Below are 22,155 nucleotides of genomic sequence, written 5' to 3'. Positions count from 1 at the left end.
ACATTTCCGGTAGAGCGTATGGCGACTGCCGCAGACCCCTTATACGATTGCAGCCATCTTGTTAGTGGGCTACATACCCGCGATAGTTGAATGAGAATCCTCCCAGGAGGCTTCTCAAAAAATACTTCCCGCAAAGAGTGGAGGGAGGATGGGAGGGGTCGGGTCAAGAGGTTGGGGAGTGTCCTCCCAAGAGGGGGTCGCTACTAGGAGGTATCCTGCTCAGATTAGGAGTCTCTTAGGATAGGTGTGAAAGATAAACGAGCGGAATAGGCCCTGGTCAGACTTCTGGAGGGAGCTTCCAGCTACCCTGAAGTACTTAGTGGCTATCTATGACGACACCCTTGTGACCAGCCCACCTCTATAAAGCCGACTTCGTCGTTTCATGACCGACAAGGAATATCATAGAATGTTGATCTCCCAGATCCAGGCTTTCCAGATATCCAAAATGCTCCATCTCCTGCACCGCTTGAAGTTTAGGTCCTCTTATGCACGCCAATCAGGACAAGGTTGATATGGGTATCAAAGGAGGTTTCTTCCAAGCCCGCGCTTCTGAACGTATACCAACGGTTGTCCATTTCTGCGAATACATCACTGTCCTGGTGGTCTGCTATGGCCAATCCTGGGTCTCTCTTCCGTAACTGACGCGATGCATTAGGGTAACTGTCTGCTGCAAGGTCTGAAGTACTGGAATGAGACGCTGCTGGATGGGCAACCGGAAACACCTTATCTGTTATTGACTTCGTCACAGACTCAGTGCTGGATTGAAGATCAGCCGTGGACGTAACGTGCAGATCATGTACCGCTGTTGCGTTCCAGAAAAGAGGCCTGTTGCTCTCACGGCCAAAAATCGCCAGGAAGTGGACTCCAAAGGCAGCGGAGAGGCCATGGCTTCTATTTGGCGGGACACCAAGTAACAGGATTCCGTGGTATAGGTACTCGCCGGCCTCCGCCAGATTGAATATGAGGGCATCCTTCTGATCAATGGCGGGATAACTTCCCATTACTTCTATCCAAGGCGATCGGCTTGCGAAAACCGGCAGTAGTCCGACTTGCCTATGGGGATTGGCCGTATCAGATCCGAGGTGTGTTTTCCGAAAGTAATGCCTCTCGGGGGAAGGTTCGTCAAGATGTCGAAGGGAAGTTTCCGACGGTGCGCCCGTGTACATGCGACAGCGAGATGGATCAAGCGCCGTGACGATGGTCGAGGTGGGAAAAGAGGACCTTGAGAACCCCTGCGATGAACGATCCCTCACCAGCGGCATCCAGACAGACTCCGAAGTTCGTCGAGATAACGTAAGAGCCGCGGAGTTGAGAGGGGCAAACACGAACCAGCGGCTCAGCGTTCCAAGCAGTGGCCGGTGTATGAATGTGCCCGTGTTGGCGGTGAAGATTCGCTTACTCGCAAGGAGCTCGCCGCTCTTTTTCAGTATCACGTTCCTTGCCGAGAAGAATTGGGATGGGCTGTCAGCCAAGGGTGGTAGCTTCCAGTGGATAAAGTGATTTCGGACAAATGTCTGAGAACGGTCGCTCTTCCAGGCCAGGAAGCTCAGATCCTCCGTGTGCTTGATGATCTCTTGTTGCAACCGAATAAACGCCTTCTCACCTTCCCCATAAAGGAGTGGCATGTTGATTCCAAAGAGTCCCATAAGGCAGTAGGCCCGGTCCTCAATCCTGGTGGTCTGCCGCCACGCCGCCCAAGACATCTTTTGCGCGATGGACGTCTGCTCCCGAATTCTGGACCAGCTGCCTGATAGGCAGTTCTCTGGAATTGACGTAATGGTGGCAATGTGTTTTGCAAGGGTGGATTTCGTCCCGAGAAAGGTCCAGTTTTTGGACAGAAACACCACAGACCAAGGCGCGATCAATTCCTGCAACGTCCATCCGCGGCGAAACCACCTGCTTTGGCGGAAGGGACTCGTGCGCTGGGAACACTTGCTGAGCTCGTCATCGCTCATGGGAGGCACGTCGGCCAAGAAGGCATAACAGACTTCAGCTCGTCTGTACCATCCGAACATGGAGTTGATGGCCTCGCTCAACTCAGCCGAGCTGATCTTGTCGATACAGACGGTGTCGGCCCACAACCACTGGCAGGCAGGGTTGTGTTGTCGAGCACGTTCACAGGCTTTGACCACTTTGTCGTAGCCTTCTTTTGATTTTAGGCGCTGAATCTCCTCGGGGATTTGAGTCCAACCCCATCTTGGTGGACTCTGGTTCTGGGCATAGAGCCAGTCTTGAAAAGTAAGCTCCTCGTTCCCCCAAGTGTGAGACAGTATGGCGTATCGGGGAACCTTCTGGCCGGTAAACTCTTCGATCTGGAGCGTCTTGGTATTGATCAGTCGCATCTTGATGATTAGAGCTACCTCTGGTGGGCCGAGAAAGCGCCTTCATTCCCCTTTGCAAATGTTACTGCTAGGTAAGAAGGGATCTGGAAGAGCGGGGTTGTGGGCGGCTATGCACCTCAACACCTAGGTGATGTACTGAAACTGCCGGGCCGGTTCAGTCCGTCCGTCATGCTAGCGTGGCTGACCCTGCGTACCCAGCGCACAGGTCCGCGCAGGGGGGCTGGCCACAGGTAAAGCGGCAGGAGCACCGGCCTGCTCACGAGTTTGGCAATGGTCGAGGGCAAGATTTGGGCAGCATATAGGGCTGTAATAATACTATCCAATGGCTTAAACATCCGACTCTGCCGATGACGAAGAAGTAGCCGGACTGTTAACACAAAGTCACACAGAGTTATCATAAACAAATGGTTCCTCGCCTCTCTCCTTCCGCCACCGATTCGTCGCCTCTAACGGCCCCGGCAACCCTTTAAACAACCACCCCCATTTCCTCAGAAACCCTTCCGACATCTCCCACCCCGTGATGTCCCAGGGCGGCCACCACGCAATGATGCCGCGTCGCTCGATCTCGTCATCGGGAAAGCCCTCGTACAGCCCGCCGACGCAGTCGGCCCAGAGCTCGTCCTCGTCGAAGGTGCCGGCGGCCCGGATCAGGCGGTCTCGTCCCTCGGGACACGGGAACAGGTCGATCCAGTTGCCGTGCGGCACCGATTGTTGAAGGGTGGTGGGCAGCAGTGTTGAAGGGAGTAGTTCGGGCTTGGTGGGGTAGGGGATGACGTGGATAACTTCCTCATCACAGTCGAGTGGCGTGACGAGGATGCCCGAGATTAGAATGTGGTTGGCGGCCAGGGCGCGGAGGGCGTTGAATTGGAGGAGTGTGATCAGGTGGTCTGGACAGAGGGGGAAGAGAATTGTAAACTGCTTTTTTCTAGGTTTATCTGGCAGCAAGGGATTTCTCGCATTATATAGTTGCTTGACACGGGATGCTGGGACGATGGAGACGGATTGCTGCTCAATGTCCCAGCATTCCACCAGCGCTTCTGATTTGATCAGTGTCCCAGTTGCGGCAGTGGATGCTCCGGCTTTCTTTGCCAGGGCTTTGCGTTTTCCTACCGGACTGTTAGTTTCCATAATTGGTTAATTACCCTTTGATTGGACTGGTCCTGACTCCTGATTTGGACGAAAGAGAAAACAAGGCCTTACTTACGGTATGCCCTTGTGTTGAGTCTAGTCTGTGCCCGTCTGCGTGCTGCGGCATCCTTGATCCCAGTCCAGTCGTCTTCCCTGTTTATCGCCTGTACGCGGTTAGAAGTCATGTCGTCTTGGTTATTGAAGGCGGCCTGGTACGTACCTCGGCCAATTGTGGCATCGACGCGAGTTGGATGCATGGTGCTATTGAATTTGCAGGCTGATACGTACTAAACATGATGCTAGCGGACGTTGGAATTGCGGTGATGATGAAATTGGTGATGATGGATGCGAGTTTTTTTTTTCGCGTAGTTTATGCAGCCTGCTCACCATGACGAGTCTGACACTCGGGAACGGAGGAATTAACATGCCCTGCATTCCTTCGCTGAGGCGCAGACAGACAGGGGTTGGCGAAATGGCGCGATATTATTAGTTACTAAAATCCTGGCCTTCGGGCAGGATTACAGTGTCTAGCTTGAGCAGGTCTAGCGTCATGCACCCTGCTCACATTATGGACCAGATCACGAGCTCTAGCAATACAACATGCACCACTTGATTGACAAACGCAATGTTATGATTTCCCGAGGGTGGCTAATTTGGACAGGAGCTAGAGATCCGGCAGTGAGCCCCACGCTTCATGCAGCTGGCTCACTCGCTCAGAATTCTCCTATCGCTCCATCTCTTCAATATGTTCAAGTTGAATGTGACGTGATTGGTCCACGGGCCATGCAGCTTGCTCACGATATCTCGTGCAGCTTGCTCACGTATCTGATGGTCGGTATAACATCCAAGATGCAAGTATCTCGGACATTGTTCATAAGAGCAGTATAAAGATTGTAGCAACACCTTACTTTCGACGCATCTTTTTCATCCAAAACACAGAACTCAATCCAAGACATTGAATTATCTGTTTCTTAATATTACACCTTCACACGTTGGCTCAAGTACTTGTTTTGAACATGACTTTCCACCCCGACACTCTCCCCGATCTCAAGGGCAAAGTCTTCATAGTCACAGGTGGGAATTCAGGCATGTAGGTCTCCCCTCTCCCCTCTCACCACGAAGCCCGAGTCGCTGATCTCACCAAACCACAGAGGCTACTACACCGTCGCCCACCTAGCAGAACATGGCGCCCACGTTTACATGTGCGCCCGATCCGCAGAGAAGGGCACAACAGCCATCGCCAACATCAAGAAAATGCACCCCTCAGCCAACATCGACCTCCTGCAAATGGACCTTATGGACCTCACTACCGTCGTCGCGGCCGCCAGACACTTCCTCACCCTCGAAACAGCTCTGCACGGCCTGGTCAACAACGCAGGCATCATGGCGACGCCCGTCAAAATGTCCAAAGACGGTCACGAGGCCCAGTGGCAGACCAACTACCTCGCGCACTGGGTTTTGACGGAGCACCTGCTTCCTCTGATGTTGCGGACCGCCAAGACGCTTCCTCCCGGCAGCGTGCGCATCGTCAACCTCACTTCATCGGGCCACTTGGGCGCACCCAAGGGCGGCATCAATTTCAAGGACCTATCGCTCAAGGATAGCGGCCCGTGGGCGCGGTACGGACAGAGCAAGCTCGCCAACATTCTGCACACCAAGACCCTGCACAAGACTTACGGCCCCGGCTCTCCCAGTGCGCGGAAGGGGGAGGGCGAGATCTGGGTTTCGTCTGTGCATCCAGGTATGGTTGAGACAAACCTCGCCACGTCGGTGGGCGAGTCGGGGTCGTGGATGATGAGTCTTTTCTCGGTCGTACGCATGTTTGGATTGATATGGCCTGCCGATAAGGGGTCGTGGACCAGTTTGGTCTGTGCGGCGAGTTGGGATATGAAGGCGGAGCAGAGCGGCAAGTATTTCGAAATTTTCGGGCGGTTTGGGGAGCCGTGGTGGCAGAGCGGTGCGGCGAAGGATGGGAAGCTTGCAGAGAGGTTGGAGGAGTGGACTGGGGAGGTCATGAGGAAGGAAGGGTGGGTTCGGTAATGGCGTCAACTGGTTTCGGTCTTTTTCGATTATATCAATAGATTTCTGGTTTTATGTTATTAGCTACTAAAGTCCCGTGCACATACACTGTCCCGCTATTTAATGGTTTGAAGGGTGCAGCACTAGGCTTCGTGACGTGACCGTTCTCCTGATACTGAAGAGCTACGAAGTCGCCTGGGGCAGCCTTTACTGGGCCGAACTGATCGGGATAGTAAAGCGTGCGTTGCCGTGCATTTGCGATCCTGTCGTCAAGGTGTATAATTAATTAGAATATAAAATGTCGGCAGTGTCTCCTGCAAGACTTGCCTCTCCAGAGTTGTTCATAACTACCTGCTAGTAGGCATGTCACGGAAAGTCTCCTCGGTAGCAGGTTGGCGTCACCCCTGTGTGCAAGTAATTATAGATTAGCAGCCATTCCTTCTTTCTCTACAACCTGTGCCTCACCTTCGACGTTGAAGACTGAGTCATTGGGAGCGATGCTGGCACATGCAATTGTGGATCCGACTCGGATGCTGCTGACACTTCCACGCTAAAATTATCGGATGGGGAGGGATGATGACGAAGCTCAATTATAGTACGGATACATCCGTAGATAGATTACTAATACCCGGTTTTTCGCCGAATGACCGGGGCCTTACCCGGAGCATGACAACCTCCTCCCAACCCCGGCTTCGCGACGGAAACTTCGGGTTCCTCTTTCGCCTCGGCATCCATTCTCGCCATGGACTCGGCAAAATGGCGAATTTCCAAGGCCTGCCAGGAGTGTCGAGCCAAGAAGATCAAGTGCAATGGCGAGGAACCTTGCCAGCGGTGCAAGATCCGGGGATTCGAGTGTGTCTACCGGCAAAAGGCCCGGAACCGGATGCGCAAACATCAGCTGGCGACCGTAGCAGGAAGCACATCGCCGCCGAGCGATGAAGGGAAAGCTAGTCTTCCAGCGCCGACGGTGACCAGCAAGAGGACTCAGGGTAGAGACAGCCAACCGTGCGGCGGAGGGAGCCCGAGCATTCACATTCACAGCGTCGCCGCCACTCACCGGGCATCACCGTCGTGCTTTCTTCAGCTGTACTACGGGCCGTCCTCCAATTTCTCAATGCTGCAGTCAATATACCACCAAATTGAAGGCACACGACCGGCATCTGAGTCTAGGGAGGAAGTCGAAGAGGCCGGTCCCGGGCTGGACCTCTTCAGCAACCGAAGGCTGTTCTTCGGCGACCTAGCTGACAGCAAACGATCAGCGGCGTCAGCGTCCAACGACTCGTTAGCCATGTTCCTAGACTCGGCCCTATCTTACCGCCTCATGGAGAGATATCTCTCAACATATTGGCATATTCTCCCCATTTTCCCCAAGGAGGAGTACCGCCGGCGACTCGACGAGCTCACCGCCTCGCGCGGTGTCTTCTCCTTTGAGCGCTCCGAGGACATTGTACTCATGCTCGCTATGGCTCTCGGGGCGTGCATGTTGGATGAGGGGCGAGTTGCCGATTTTTTGTACCACAAGGCGAAACAGGGCGCGGCCACGCTCGACGACCAGGTCAATGTCCAATCGATTCATGTACCACTACTAATGATGAGTGTTTCCTCTGCGCCCCTCTCCGGTCTGCCGCTCGCAGCTGACACCATGGCACGCCCATTTCCAGGCTGAAAGGGCTAGGCCCAACGCGGCGTTTATATCCGCCGGCACTGCAGTCCGGAGAGCCGTCGCGGCCGGGCTGCACAAAGACGTCAGTATTCGGGGCGGTCAAACCCCGGACGACGTTTATCAGAGACGGATCGCGTTCTGGAGCCTGTATTTCTGGGAGACGTGAGCCCGTGGTTCCCCCCCGCCCCAATTGACCGGATGATCGAGGATGCTAATGCTAATGCGCTCCGACAGGTGGATATGCTTCAGCCTCGGCCGCCCAACTTCCATCCCCGAGCCAGACGCCAACATGCCGGAGCCTACCAACGAGGTCTTCCTCCTTTCGTTGGTCAAGCTTGCACGCCTCATGTCCAAGTGCGCAACGCGCATTTACAACCAAAACCACAAATCCCTGCTACCGCTCTGGAATGCCGGGAACGAGATTCGCCGGGAGCTGCTTCAGTTTGCCGAGCAGCAGCGCAAGGACATGCACTTTGGTCTTGTCGGGGACCCCAGTACCGGAGAGCTTGGCGTCTGCCAGACCATAATCTCTACCAGTGAGTCCTCTTTTCGCAGCACCTCCCTTTGTCACCATTCCCATCCCGGCCAAGTCCGTTCGAGGCCTGGACCATGTACTGATAGTTTTAGTGTACCACCACACCCTACTCTTGACGTTCCGGCCATTCCTGGTGCTGCGAGCCAAGCTGAGACACGAAACGGCATCGGCGCGCCGCGACGGCGCCAGCCATCCTACCCCTCCACCATGGCTGGACACGGCGTGCGAATACTGCCTCGACGCCGCCCGGCACTCGATCGGCTTCCTAGCGGGGGCATGCGAGCAGAACGTATACTGCAAGGTAAATCCCCCAAATATTCCTTCCCTCGCCGTCCCTTGCGATAATCTAGTGCGTGTCGCGTGTCGCTGGGTTCCCTATATTGCCTACCATGTAGCTAACTCTTATTGGTTGCCTTTCTCTGTCCTCTAGGAAATCAGGTATCATGGCTTCTTTCTCGAAGGCGCATGCTACGCCCTGGCCTTCGATATGCTCGATAGTAGGGCATCCTGCGAGGTGAACTTCCCGTGGATCAAGACGGGCCTCGGGTGTCTCAAGAACCTTCTGCGGAAGGACAAGGTCTTCCCCGACCAGACACCCGTCGTCATGGCGGCTATCGAGCGCATGCTCCGCTCGGCAATGCCGGACTTCCAGCTTCAATCCCCATTGCAGGAGCCGCTGCCGCTGCCACTGCCGAGCAGCCGAACTGTGCTAATACCACCAACTCCTGCACCCACCAATACTACAACTGCTGCTGCTGCTGCTAGCCCTGCTACTGAGAGCCCCATGATGATGAGCGAGGCGGTGGGTCGCCTGGGCCCGACGTATCTTTACCCGACCATGCCGTTCGGGTTCGACGCTAACGGGCCGCCGCCAGTCGCGGCAACAAGCCCCATTCCATCGGGAGATCAGGTTTTTGACTTGACGATGGAGGACATGGGCTGGAACTATGACTTTGCGACTATGGATATGGAAGCCTTCTTGTCCATAGACGCGAATCAGGACTTGAACTTGGGTACCTAGTTGAATCTTGCCTTGTTCTTTTTAATATATATATATACATATATATTATTTATTTTACTTTTACCACAGGCGTTTAGGGCTGCTATTGCTACAGGGCTTCAGCCCTGCTACAAAACAGGGATTGGAAAGGAAGGGAGGAAGTGGAGAGAAGAGGGCGGATATAGAGTACAAATGTCTGATCCGAATTGAACCTCGTCAGCAATTGTCATATTTTCCTAATCCGTAGAAGACGATTACTAAGGGGGGCCCTGTCGGTCATTGGCCGAGGATGGGTCGGATTTAAGGTCTCCGGATATACGGACACCGGGATATACGGATATACGGATACTCGGAATGTTTGATCTCATCTGTCAAGACTTTTCGCTATATCAGCGTGGTGGTTCTGATACAAAGAAAAGGCGAGAGTACTTTAGACTGGGTGCTGCTGATTCGATAAATAATTATTGAACTTTAATTCAGCTTCATCCTTTGTTTCGTTGCTCGTCTCAGCCCAGATGCATACATCCAAATCCGAGATAACCCTGGCCGACCTGGTTCCGACGCCACCGGAGGGTGATCATACCGCTGGTATCGACGGCCAAAATGATAGGAACGACCAGGGAGTCAATTTCCAGTCACTGAGTGACACGGATGTGGATATAGGGACTCCTGAGCCGAAGGAGGAAAGAGGGCCCAAGGACTTCATCCAAAAGCGACTCACTCTCAGCTTCAACTCCGTGACGGTGCGCGTCGCCGCGCCAGACCAAGCTTTGGGAGAGACTTTGTGGTCGAGAATCGATCCGTCACAGTTGTTGGATATGGTCCGGAGAAGTGGCGGGCACGCGAAAAGGGTATGAGACACTGCTGGAACAACATTCCATTTTTGCTGGACTGTTGACGCTAATTCGGCCAACAAAACTAGACAATCCTGAACGATGTAAGCGGCCAGGTAAGCCCCGGCGAAATGGTATGTGATGACTCACACCCCCCCGAACCGGGGAAATAAATGATTGGAAGGTTATTTTGCTAAAGAATGTAATTAGCTTCTGGTTCTCGGGCGCCCTGGTGCTGGCTGTACATCCCTCCTTCGCGTACTCTCGAACAACAGAGAGGCTTTCGACGAGGTCCAGGGGGAGACAAGATACGGCAGCATGAACCACAAGGAGGCTAAGAAATTTCGCCAACAAATCGTGTTCAACAACGAAGGTGAGGATATCCCAATATCTCAACTTGCGTATTTATCTCGTCGAGTGGGGATCACTGGTGAGAGACGAGTCGCTGACTTATTTTCTATTTCCTAAAGATGATATCCATTTCCCGACCTTGACTGTCAATCAGACCATGAAGTTTGCGGTGCGGAACAAGATTCCAAGGGAACGGCCGGATAATGGCGGGGAAAAGACAACCTTCGTCCAGGACAGGAAGACAGCTATCCTTGACTCACTCGGAATCGGCCACACCAAGAAGACCCTGGTAGGCAACGAGTTCATCCGTGGAGTGTCTGGTGGTGAGAGGAAGCGCATCTCTCTGGCAGAGGTGATGGCAAGCCAGGTAAGCCCGTTCTTTCATTGTGAAACCGTCGCACAACCCTGTCTCATCCCCAATCTGGCTACTGACATGAGCCCAAAAAAGAGCCCTATACAATTCTGGGACCAGCCCACTCGGGGTCTCGACTCCAAGACGGCCCTCGAGTTTGCGGCCACCCTGCGCGACGAGGCCGACCGGAACGGTAAGACCATCATTACCACCACATACCAGGCCGGCAACGGAATCTACGACAAGTTTGACAAGGTCCTCGTCCTCGCCGAGGGGCGCGTCATCTACTATGGCCCCCGTATGGCGGCCAAGACGTATTTCGAGGAGCTGGGCTTCGTCTGCCCCAAGGGTGCCAACATCGCCGATTTCCTCACCTCCGTAACCGTCATGACGGAACGCGTCGTTGCGCCCAGGTTTGAAGGCAAGACACCGACTACGTCGGAGGAGTTCGAGACGGCTTACAAAAACAGCGCCATCTGCCGACGAATGGCCCAAATCTCGACATCTCCAGAGGCTCTGCAGGGAGAGACGGAGGAACTCAAAGCTGCGTCGAACAGGGAGAAAAAGGAGAGGCGCATCGCGGGCGGCCGTAGTGTCTACACCGTCGGCCTCACGGATCAGATTGTGAACTGCACTAGGAGGTAAGAGTGGTCCAACTCATTCACACCTCATTCCAAACCATCACCTTGTTGTTTGCACCTCTTCCTGACATGGTCCTAATTTCTATAACACAGACAGTTCGAAATCATGATGGGTGACCGCATATCCCTCGCGATCAAGGTCATTTCTGCCATCATCCAGGCACTCGTCTGTGGCAGTTTGTTTTACAATCTCCCCCAGACCAGCGAATCCATCTTCCTGCGGCCTGGAGCCATATTCTTCCCTGTTCTTTACTTTCTGCTTGAATCCATGTCAGAGACCACAGCCTCCTTTATGGGGCGCCCCATCCTCGCCCGCCACAAGCGCTTTGGCTACTACCGGCCAACGGCCTTTTGCATCGCCAACGCCATTACGGACATCCCAGTCGTCATGATCCAGGTCTCATGTTTCTCTCTCATCCTCTACTTCATGTCCGCACTTCAAACGGACGCGGGGAAGTTCTTCACCTTCTGGGTCATCGTCAACGCCCTCACCCTGTGTTTCGTCCAGCTTTTCAGAATGGTTGGCGCCCTGTGCAGCCACTTCGGCACGGCCTCTCAGCTGTCCGGACTCTTATCAACCATCTTCTTTATCTACGGAGGTAATTATATATAACCCATGCCTCTGCACATTCGAGCGGAGAGCTCTCGTCGAACAAATGCTATCTTGCTAACATTTTGAATACCAGGCTACCTAATCCCCTTTGAGAAGATGCACCCCTGGTTCCGCTGGATCTTCTATCTCAACCCTGGCGCCTACGCCTTCGAGGCCTTGATGGCCAACGAATTCGGCGGGCTCGGCTTGCAATGTGTCTCTCCGCAGTACGTCCCATACGGCGGCAGCTACGACAACCAAACTGCCAACTACAGGGGCTGCACCGTCCTGGGGGCCGATTCCATGGGGATGATCGACGGCGCAACCTACATCCGAGATCAGTACTCCTATTCAACTGGTCACATCTGGCGGGGGTTCGGTGTGCTGATCGGATTTTGGATCTTCTTCCTGGGCGTCACCGCTCTAGGATTCGAGCTCCGTGACAACCAGGGCGGGTCTTCGGTTCTCCTCTATAAAAGGAGCCTCTGGAACAAGAAGCGGGAACTGGATCCGGAGGCGCAGTCAGTCTCCCTTAAGAGAGAGAGAGAAAATACCCAACCGTTGCCGGACTCCCAAACCGTGAAGCAGTCGACCTTTACCTGGCACGACCTCGATTACTATGTCAAGTCACATGGCGAGAAGAAGCAGCTTCTGGACAAGATCTTTGGATTCGTGCAGCCGGGCAACCTCACCGCGCTGATGGGAAGCTCCGGGGCCGGAAAGACAACGTATGTGATTCCAGAACCCACTCCCAATGCCATAGAAAAGCTGAATGCTTTGTTTTTGCTAACGATAACACCGCCCCAGTCTTCTCGACGTGCTAGCCCAGCGCAAGGATGCCGGTGAGATCTACGGATCGATCCTCATCGACGGAAAGCCACAGGGCATCAGCTTCCAACGGATGACGGGCTACTGCGAGCAGATGGACGTTCACGAGGCGACTGCCACCGTGAAGGAAGCCCTGGTCTTTTCGGCACTACTCCGCCAGCCGAGAGACGTTCCGCGTTTGGAGAAGATCGCTTATGTCGATCATATTGTGGATCTTCTAGAGCTTCACGATATTTGCGATGCTTTGATCGGAGGTGCGTATCGATTGACAGTGTATTTCTTCTTTTCTTCCTCGAGGGACACTATGGCTGACTGGAAGAATGATGTAGTTCCGGGCGCTGGACTCAGTATTGAGCAGCGCAAGCGTGTCACCCTGGGTGTCGAGCTTGTTGCGAAACCAACCCTGTTATTCTTAGATGAGCCTACCTCTGGACTCGACGGTCAATCTGCGTACAACATCGTTCGCTTCATGAGGAGGTTGGTCGACGGCGGCCAAGCTGTGCTGGTGAGTCTCTGGGATCAAGATCGGACTTCCTTGGTATTTTGTTCCTTATTCTAACGTTGTCCAGTGCACGATCCACCAACCGTCTGCAGTTTTGTTCGAGGCATTCGACTCCCTCCTTCTTCTCGCCAAGGGTGGCAAGATGGCCTACTTTGGACAGAGTAAGCCATTCATCCCCATTTTCCCCTCTTATGTTTACCTGGCATGGTCGCCGGACAGTTCTGACCATAATCGACTGCAGCCGGAAATAATTCTGCCCAAGTCCTAGACTACTTCTCTCGCAACGGAGCGCCCTGCCCCGACGACGTTAACCCGGCTGAGCACATAGTCGAGGTCATCCAGGGTAACACAGACGTCAAGATCGACTGGGTCGACATCTGGGGCAAATCTCCCGAGCGCCAGCAGGCTCTTGACAAGCTTCAGGCCCTGAATGCCAAGGCCGTGGCACGGGGTGACGCCGAGGACGACACAGCCGACTTTGCCTCTACCAAGTGGTTCCAGTTCACGATGGTGCTGCACCGGCTAATGATCCAGTTGTGGCGTTCGCCTGACTACGTGTGGAACAAGATCAACCTGCACATATTCGCCGCGCTTTTCAGCGGCTTCACCTTCTGGATGATTGGAGACGGCTCGTTCGACCTGCAGCTCCGACTGTTTGCCATCTTCAACTTCATCTTTGTCGCGCCCGGGTGCATCAACCAAATGCAGCCGTTTTTCCTACACAACCGCGACCTGTTCGAGACTCGCGAGAAGAAGGTAATTATTCTTGGTCGAGCCATTTTTGTTCCTTGATATGACGAATCCGACACTGACCTACCATTCTCGCGTAGTCTAAAACCTACCATTGGATTGCTTTTATCGGCGCCCAAGCCGTGTCAGAGATACCCTATTTGATCATCTGTGCGACGCTGTACTTTTCCTGCTGGTACTTCACCGCCGGATTCCCCATAGAGGCCCGGATTTCCGGACACATATACCTCCAGATGATCTGTAAGCGTTTTGCTTTGTTACTTTCCTCTCCGTCCATCTATAATTACCATTGACTAACCACTCTCCCATGCCCTCAGTCTACGAATTCCTCTACACTTCCATCGGCCAGGCCATCGCCGCCTACGCGCCGAACGAGTACGGCGCCGCGATCATGAACCCCGTCCTGATCGGGGCCGGACTAGTGTCCTTCTGCGGAGTCGTTGTCCCCTACAGCTCCATGCAGCCCTTTTGGCGGTACTGGCTGTACTACCTCGACCCTTTCAACTACCTCGTCGGCGGCCTCCTCGGCACCGTCATCTGGGATGTCCAGGTCACCTGCAGTGCCGCCGAATTCACCTCATTCGAGCCGCCCGCCGGCCAGACCTGCGGCCAATATATGGCAGACTTCCTGCAGTCAAGTGCGGGATATGTCGATAACCTCAACGCCACGTCCGGGTGCAGGTACTGTCCCTTCGCGACCGGGGCTGAGTACGCTAAGACGTTCAACTTGTCAGAGGAGTACTATGCTTGGAGAGACGTAAGTGCTAGCCCCGTCTCTAATTTGCATGTCGCAGACTAGAAGCTTACTAGGTGATGATTTATTATAGACTGGTATTACAGCACTGTTCTGTGTTTCCTCGTACGCCCTCGTGTTTTTCATGATGAAGCTGAGGAGCAAGAAGACAAAGAGCGCGAGGTTAGAGTAAGCCTAATATGGGAATTCGCTTTCAGCCGTTCCCTAATTAGAGCTTGTCTCTCTCTGTCAGGAAGACAGCTTCCAGCAACGGCGAAGAAGTGCCATCTGTGCTATAAATCTACCCTGCAGGAGGGATATTATACAAATCAGACTCAAATAGCACAGTACTTCACGGTCCTAGGCCGAAGCAAACTGTGGCCTTTGGTAGGGCCATTCCAGAAATGCACTATATCGGAGCTTGCGAATCGTTTCGCTCATGCGAAAGAAGACTAGCAACACCGGTGCAATGCCAGAGTAGATTACCCACTGGCAAGGGCACTTAAGGGGCTATATAAGAGGGTGGACCAGCTTGTGAAAAACATAAGAGGGTTTCCTTTGGATTTCGACGGCAATTGCATGTAATACAGCAGGCTGCTTCAAGGTAGTTCACGCAAGGGCAGCGGGGTTGCGGTTTGAAGACTCCCTGCTTTGTATCAACGCTCGTGCTGGTTGGAATAGCAGGCTGGAATAGCAGAGTTGTGCTAGCGATAATAGTTATAAAAATAACAGGAATAGTAGCCACAATCGCACCAACCACAAGACAAAGGGCAGTTTTCCATCCAGCAAAGTGATACCCTAGCTAAGGTTGACGTGAGTCATAGCTAGGTGATTGGCAGCTTCCTGTGTCTTCCGCTCGATAAAGACAACTTGAATTACCAAGCCAACCTCTTTCTCGTCTCCCTAGATAGTGACTCAAAATCTTCATTGTCTGGTAGTGAGGTGTTTCTTCAAGTTGAGGGCCCCAGACGCATGAATCAGAGATTCCCTGTCCCCCCAACCTTGTCGACACCGGAGAGATTAAGGGTCACATTGAGCATAACGCCAGCGTGGACGGTTGTCAGCTTGTCTATGCCCTGCTCAATCTCCCACAGCCGCCGTGCTTCAGCCAAGAATTTATAGCTGAGGCTAAAGGGATTCAAAAGCTTGGCTCAATCAGGCCACGCCGCTTCATAAAACTAGCACTGTGACAGCTTGTCAGCACCTTGACGTGACCATAGGGTAGCCGCAATAACTTGTCCTTACATAGGCAAAGGCAAGAACAGTGTTGATATAGAAAGCAAAGCTTGTGGCGCATCTTAACCATATCCTCAGATGTATAACCAGATGCACACCTAGATGCACACCCAGATCCTGGGTTGAGGCCAAACCTTGGTTAACCCTAAATGGCACACCCGGATGTATAACATAGATCCTGGTTCAGGGCAGTCAGAAACACCACGCGTGATTGAAGAAATGTGGATTTGTTCAAGCGATGCCAACTCAGCTAATGCCAACTCTGCTACTATACAGCTCCACAGGATAAAATCCCTTAAGTAGAGCACGGAGAATACTTTTCTGTGGAGACAGATTGTGTAGGTGAAGAAAAAAGTTTCTTTTACACCCTTGTTCACCGAAAAGATCATCTTAAGGGCAGGTCTGAGTCCCCCTTCCTGGCTTAGCGACTACTTGCCATCTGAATCCACATGAGACCAGTGGCTATAAAACCAGCCAGAGAACCTGCCGCCGTCCATGCTGTTCCCCAGTCTCCATACAGAAATCTTGATGCCATAACCACCAAAAAAAACAGTGTCGCAAGAACTGGAAACACCATCGACTTGGAGTTAAAAGTCCAGCCCTCTGTAAATAGGAGTGCCTCCCACTCAACGGCCGAAAGCCCCGCATCCTCGCATCGCAGAAGTTGCTGCTCAATGTCCCTACAAAGTTGATGATTTCGTCAGCACATACCTGCACGACGCTTGAGGGCGTCCAGAGCTCAAGAGACCGGTGATGCTAAGAAATATAAGCTAATGGTCATACCTCTCCATGTAGAATAGCTTCCAGGGCAGGAATACACACGAGTTGGTAACGGCAGATTTCGGATCCTGGAGGAGTTTAGCATAGCGTGAGATCATTTGGAGCTCCCCTATCTCCACGCATCTGCAGAAATGAGCTAACGCCTCACAGCAGACACCACGGCCATCATCCCAGTGGGGACATCTATCCACAAAGATTCCGTCGGGACCATAGCTGCAGACAGAATTGCCGTCGGGATCCCAACTGCTGGTAATGTCAAGAATGTTTGTCGCGAGGTTCTCTTCTTGTAACAACCTCACTTTGGATGTGACGTCCAAAATCTGGTAAGCTATGTCCAAACCGTCGTCTGGTTTGAGAGGAAGCCCTTGAATATAGATCTACGCACTTGCACATCAGCTTCGGCTCTTTCGCCCCAGGGGTGCTCACAGGTGCCCTACTCTTACTCTTTCAATCTTCTTCACACCAAACCCCAGAGCATGTAGGAGTTGTCTCAGCCGTTTACCGCCTCTCTTTGCGTACCAGGCATCCCGCAATTGCCGCCACTGCGTCTCTGCGTCAAATGCTTCGAGAAGCACAGGGAAGGCAGTGCCCTGGCCGCCGTTACCGTAGCACAGCAACACCCATCTGTTGTCCTCCGCAGCAAACACAAATCCAGAGTTTCCCTCCGCAGCAAACACACATCCAGAGTTTCCCTCCTGTTCTTGGGAAGATGTTTTCATCCCAAAGGCCTGGAAAAAGGCCTCCCGAGGAAGTGGGCGTCGTGGTCCACCTTTCGTCGATATAGCCCGTGTTGGCTCCGATTCTTCACCGGTGCTCTGGCTGGGTGGAGAAGTTTCCCGCCATTGTCTCCGCATATCGGGGGTCCAAGACGGTTGGTTGGAGCTTGCCGATGCTAGATTTGCCTCGACGTCCTCACTCTCCAGCGTCGGTAGGCGCCGGGAATGTAGATGAATGGGGCGAGGAAGGGGAATGCGTTTAGACTCCATCTTAAGCGATAACAAAAGATGCAACACGCAACTGGAATAGTGGCTAATTTGTGAAAAAGCCTTGACGCGGTTACGGAGGGGAAGCGGCCCGTGCGGAAGCCTTGAGACCGACTAGCAAGCCGCAGGTGAAGATCTGTGCTATTGGAAAGCGCGCAGGGAGCATTCGCGGATTGACAAGCTAGCTAATTGTATTGTTGCATGTCCACGTGTCGAGCGATTTCGTGTCGAGGCTATGGATAGCGTTAATGTTGATGTTTGTGTCTACTCTAATGTTAGAAGCGGCTGTGCCCCCCGCGCTAGAAAAGGTTGCAGCCTAACGCAAGGAAGGTTTAAGGCAGCAGCTAACCCTAATTAACGCAGAATGTAACGCGGCGTGGGCATTGAGGCGGTGAGGCGCGCGTGGTTATATAAGCGAATAGATGCGCAGCAATCTACTATTAAGTAGATTGGCATAATCTTTTGAATTGTTGGTAAAGTGGTTGTAACGGGTCGCAGGACCTGGGTTGGCAGCGGGACGGAGGCATGGGGGTGATTAGTCTGACTAACTTATACGAGGTGGCTAATGGCGCGTTAGCAGAGGGCTACTTCAATAGCAATCTTGTGAAATTGTATGAAGTAAAAGTGGTGATTATATTTGGTGGTTTCTATGCAGAGGGCGCGTAGGCTTTGACTAACCTGCGCTAGCGCATAGGCTAGGTCACAGGCTACCAGAGCCACTTTAAGCCCTACCCTCACTGTCTATTTATAGCTAGTAGAAACCATCCTTTCTACTCTACCAAGCCTTACGCATCAATATGCTAGGCTTGAAAAAGGATCTACTTGCCTTTAGGTGTCACATGGCAATGCTGCTATTGGTAGAAGCCTAATTGGCTTAACTAGTCAGGCTACTACTACTAAAAAATCTAGAGATTATCTAATTGTATAAATATTGTAAATCTAGACGCCTTTAAACAATTCAAAAGGCTAGATTCTACAGCGCTAAAATTGTCAATTTCCTAAGATTAATTCTAATACAACAGATTAACCTTTTTTTAATCCTAGAACTAACAGGATATGTAATTGGCTTAAATAAGTCATGTGCTAATGTTAAATTGACTGCCAATGTCTTTGTAAGTTAGGCCTGTTATATGCAATAGCTTGATTGCTATACATGCAGCTTAGTAGCTAGCTTTGCTTGTAACAGGTCGCAAGACCTAGGTTGGCAGCAGGACAGAAGCATAGGGGTGATTAGTCTGACTAACTTATACGAGGTGGCTAATTGGCACAGGTTTCGAGAGAGAAAGCAGTTGCGACAGTATCGCTAGCAAATTAGGTAGGAAACTGTCTTAAGTAGCTTCTCAGCCAGAACGTATATTAAAGCCTGCCCTTGTAAACCTTTAGGCAGGTCTATCACAGTCTTTAACTTAGGGCTGCCTAGCAGTCTCTACGCAGGCCTCTTGCAGAGACCTCGTAAGACTGTCGACTAGGCTAGCTAGACCTTCTTACCCTGCGGGGTAGGACTATACTAATTACAGGGCCTACCTCCAAATACAGCTGAGCTGTGTAGTAGCTATCCAAAGAAAACGCCATACAAATTGCAGACCTATAATTGAAGACAGGGGGTAGCTGCTGTAGAGAAAAGGAGAGTAGCTGCCAAAGACTTTTTCTTGGCCAAAATAAACAAAAGTAGTATGCTTTTAATTAGCAAATTGAGAAAAATCTAGCTATAAAACTTTTAGTTTCCTAAGCAGCAAGTGCAAAGAGGTAAAGCTATATTAGAATTGTAAGCGTTAGGGTTAGGATAGGTTAAAGCAAGATTGCAACAGACTAGAGTTAAAGACTAACGACTAGTTAGAGCAGCCATTTGGTGCAAAGGTAGTATAATAGAAGTAAACAAAAAAGTAAAAAGGGGTTGAGATTCTAAAGTTAAGTAGAATAGTTTAAAGCATTAAGATATTGTTAGGTTAGCAAGAAATTATAAAGCTATTTAACTGCTTGCCTAAATACTTATTTGTTATTTGCACAAAATGCAAGGTTAGATGTTATGCAGGTGAGGCTAGAACTTATTTGCGTAGAAAGCATAATTATATAAACGCAAGGCAGCAAGTAAAAGTCATGAAGGCAGTGGAGAGATTGGAAGGTATTATGCAAAACCAGGATAAGTTGCAGACATTTCAGTTCTTGCCACTAACAGTTAACCCAATCCTATTCATTGCATTGCCTAAGTCTAACAGGTTGCAATGCGATAAGTGTAGGTTTGTTATGCAAGGCAAATAGTAGATAAGAGATTATTGTAAGAAAAAGCATAGATAGAAGAGCAGATAGGTTAAAGGCAGCAATGTAGTAAAAAAGGCAAAACAAAAGCAGGCAGTGCTATAGACAATAGGCATGCATTGCCAGTGGTTTTTCCAGTTGCGCGTGGCAAGTAGGTAGTTTGAGGTTAGCTAAGGCAGCAAGCTAGCAATGGTAGCAGAGGTAGGTGCAGAGACATTAAAAAAGCAGCTGACACAAATCTATGCAACCTAGACAGCACAGTTTAAGTCAAAAAGGCAGTTGATTAAGGCAGGCAACAAGAAAGCCAAGCTAAACAGGTAGTTAGACTATATTAGTTAGCCAATGCATTTAAAAGGTTTAGACTTAGCCTAGTTGCGCAGCATAGTTAAGCCAATTGGCAAGGACAAGGTAGTATTGCAGTAGATATAGGAAAGCATAAAGTAAGTAATAAAGTAGGCAAAAGAAGCAATAGTAAAGCAGCATAGGCATGCAATGTTGTTTGAGATTAACAAAAAGAAGGTATATGTCAAGCAAAAAAAGCCATTTGACAAGTAGATAGAAGAGAATATGTAGGCAGATTACAAAGAAATATACTGCAAGTTATTATATTACATGCAGCAGACATAGGAATAAGATAATAGAAACTAGTTGCTATATGCATTTACTAAAAAGCAAGGTAATTTGTTTGACAAGTTTTGCAAGGCAGTAGAGAAGCATATGTAGGTAGAGAGTATAATGCTATTAGATAAGGTAAAGCAGTAAGAGTGTAAGGACTAGGCAGACTAGTTATGTTTAGATATAACAGTTGCATTTTTCAACTATCAATACAAGCATATGCTATACAAGAATGCATTAATTAGCAAGTTAGTAATGTTAGAATTGCGCAATGATAATGGTTAGTACAAGCTAAAGAATTACACGCTAAAGTATTTGGCAGTTATTAAGGTAGCGCAAATGTTAGTTATGTATTAGTTGATAGTTAAGTAGCAAGATAAGGTAGCAGCATTAGAGAAGACAATAAGTGCAAAAAAGGCATAAAAGGCAGCAACTAGGTTGTTTAAAATCACCTAGCTAAAGGTTAAGCAGTTTATAACAGTTATGTTAGACAAGTCTAAGCTAGGCCTAATAGATTAGATATTTGATTCGCGTATATATAAAATGCAAGTCTAGTTTACAATGCTAGCAGCAAGGATAGTTAATTAGGTTAGAGATTAGATTATATACTAGCAGATAAAGATTGAGACAAATAATTTGGCAAATATATTGCACAAGATGGTTAAGGAGGTAAAGGCTAAATTAGGCAAGCTATTAATAGTAAAAGGCAATAATTTTAGGTTAATGCTAGCGATTAAGTAAAGGTAGATAGAAGATAACTATAGCAAAGACTAGGTTGGATATTTATTTTTGCAAGACAATTGCAACAAGTAGTTAGCAAAAGGTTAAGGTTAGATAATGCAGCAGATTTTGCAGCAGGTAGACAAGCAAAAAAAGTAGATAGCAGTAAAAGGTAGCAACAAAATGCTGTATTAGGCTAAAGCAGTATGCAAGTATAGATTGGCAATAAAGTAGTTTTAGAAAAGGTTATTGCAATTGATGCATATGTTAGAAAAGATACTAGCATAGTTGTAAGAGATTATAGAAATACAGCACTGCAATATAGTATATAGCAAGATGCACAACATATTAATAGACTAAAGCATGGCAAGTTTTATAGTATTATATCACAAGAATTACCATAGCATAAGCAAAGTCAAGGTTATATACTAGTACTTGCTACGCAAGATAGGCAAGTTGTTAGTGTAGTATTTGTAGTTAGTGTTGCTATTTTAGCAGCAGGTGTAGAAGATAGTCAAAAAGGCAGACAAGCCAAGTGCGTTTTTGTAGGCAGACAAGATTGTAAAGCGCAAGGATAAGGCTATTGGAAAGGCAGAAGTTAAAGTAGAAAAAGGCAAGGTTAGAGACAAGAGAAAGGCAAAGGATAAGGTTATACAGGCAGCGTAAATCTAAAAGCAAAAGTAGATACTAAACTAAATGCAGCAGATTATGCAGCAGCATAGCAGGCAGTATCTAAAAGCATAGGTTAGCATAAGCATGTAGAAATATATTGCAATTGCAATTTTAAACTAGTATTTAAACAAGGCGTTTGGAAAAGATATAGGCAAGGATAGCAAGTTTGACAAAGACAATAAAGGCATATTAGATAGCATTTAGGATTTGCAAGCTAGATATAGCATGCATATAGCAGGGATAATATATATGCAAAAGTTGCAGCAAGAGGCGTTTGAGACAATTGCATAGCAAGATTAATTCTAGGCAATTAGCTAAAAGTAGCATCGATTTTTCAGGTTTGGCGCAAAGGATAGGATTGCAGGGTTAAGGTTAGGGAGAAAACAAAAGCTAGACATGTTTGACAGTATGCAAAAGGAGGCATAGTTCTAGCAGTTTACGCAGTTGCAGCAAGTAGATATAGAAGGTTAGTTAAGGGTTATAATAGGAAAGGAGGCACAATTCTGCAACATGCAAAAGAGGATAATCTAGGCAATTATCTAAGAAAAGAGTCTGATTATGCAGGTAGCAAGGATAGAGAAAGGTAAAAGCATGTTGTTTATATTGCTAGCATTTTGTTTGCTA

General features: G+C 49.9%; 6 protein-coding genes across 6 annotated transcripts; 3 read left to right on the top strand and 3 right to left on the bottom strand.

Annotated features, from left to right (window-relative positions):
* Positions 1-270: 270 nt before the first annotated feature.
* Positions 271-2,421, bottom strand: QBC33DRAFT_552189 (heterokaryon incompatibility protein-domain-containing protein). The gene has a single exon (XM_060429277.1). The coding sequence runs from the start codon at positions 2,340-2,342 to the stop codon at positions 474-476; it is 1,869 nt and encodes a 622-aa protein (XP_060278497.1). The 5' UTR covers positions 2,343-2,421; the 3' UTR covers positions 271-473.
* Positions 2,422-2,629: 208 nt separating this feature from the next.
* On the bottom strand, positions 2,630-3,851 carry QBC33DRAFT_481679 (uncharacterized protein). Its single transcript, XM_060425356.1, has 3 exons — positions 3,691-3,851; positions 3,547-3,634; positions 2,630-3,448 (listed from the first exon to the last, which is right to left on the bottom strand). The coding sequence occupies exons 1-3, from the start codon at positions 3,763-3,765 to the stop codon at positions 2,724-2,726; spliced, it is 888 nt and encodes a 295-aa protein (XP_060278496.1). The 5' UTR covers positions 3,766-3,851; the 3' UTR covers positions 2,630-2,723.
* A 231-nt stretch (positions 3,852-4,082) lies between these two features.
* QBC33DRAFT_552187 (NAD(P)-binding protein) lies at positions 4,083-5,603 on the top strand. The gene is made up of 2 exons (XM_060429276.1): positions 4,083-4,560; positions 4,622-5,603. Exons 1-2 carry the CDS (start codon positions 4,487-4,489, stop codon positions 5,508-5,510), a joined length of 963 nt encoding a protein of 320 aa, XP_060278495.1. The 5' UTR covers positions 4,083-4,486; the 3' UTR covers positions 5,511-5,603.
* Positions 5,604-6,156: 553 nt separating this feature from the next.
* QBC33DRAFT_552185 (uncharacterized protein) lies at positions 6,157-9,111 on the top strand. Its single transcript, XM_060429275.1, has 5 exons — positions 6,157-7,080; positions 7,139-7,314; positions 7,387-7,688; positions 7,780-7,988; positions 8,118-9,111. The coding sequence occupies exons 1-5, from the start codon at positions 6,232-6,234 to the stop codon at positions 8,706-8,708; spliced, it is 2,127 nt and encodes a 708-aa protein (XP_060278494.1). The 5' UTR covers positions 6,157-6,231; the 3' UTR covers positions 8,709-9,111.
* Positions 9,112-9,202: 91 nt separating this feature from the next.
* Positions 9,203-14,841, top strand: QBC33DRAFT_501338 (ABC-2 type transporter-domain-containing protein; the record flags this gene model as incomplete). Its single annotated transcript, XM_060425700.1, has 14 exons — positions 9,203-9,538; positions 9,610-9,654; positions 9,731-9,893; positions 9,991-10,238; positions 10,320-10,864; positions 10,958-11,463; positions 11,551-12,184; positions 12,264-12,538; positions 12,614-12,789; positions 12,854-12,947; positions 13,028-13,542; positions 13,617-13,776; positions 13,854-14,293; positions 14,364-14,841. The coding sequence occupies 14 exons, from the start codon at positions 9,203-9,205 to the stop codon at positions 14,460-14,462; spliced, it is 4,236 nt and encodes a 1,411-aa protein (XP_060278493.1). The 3' UTR covers positions 14,463-14,841.
* Positions 14,842-15,882: 1,041 nt separating this feature from the next.
* On the bottom strand, positions 15,883-17,519 carry QBC33DRAFT_552179 (uncharacterized protein). The gene is made up of 3 exons (XM_060429274.1): positions 16,723-17,519; positions 16,289-16,662; positions 15,883-16,185 (listed from the first exon to the last, which is right to left on the bottom strand). Exons 1-3 carry the CDS (start codon positions 17,269-17,271, stop codon positions 15,927-15,929), a joined length of 1,182 nt encoding a protein of 393 aa, XP_060278492.1. The 5' UTR covers positions 17,272-17,519; the 3' UTR covers positions 15,883-15,926.
* Between the last annotated feature and the right edge of the window lie 4,636 nt (positions 17,520-22,155).

Source organism: Phialemonium atrogriseum, assembly GCF_030411735.1.
Source record: "Phialemonium atrogriseum strain 8032-3 unplaced genomic scaffold QBC33scaffold_43, whole genome shotgun sequence".
NCBI classification, from domain to species: domain Eukaryota; kingdom Fungi; phylum Ascomycota; class Sordariomycetes; order Cephalothecales; family Cephalothecaceae; genus Phialemonium; species Phialemonium atrogriseum.
The sequence above is the reverse complement of the archived record's forward strand: the minus strand, read 5'-3'. Positions and strand labels throughout refer to the sequence as shown.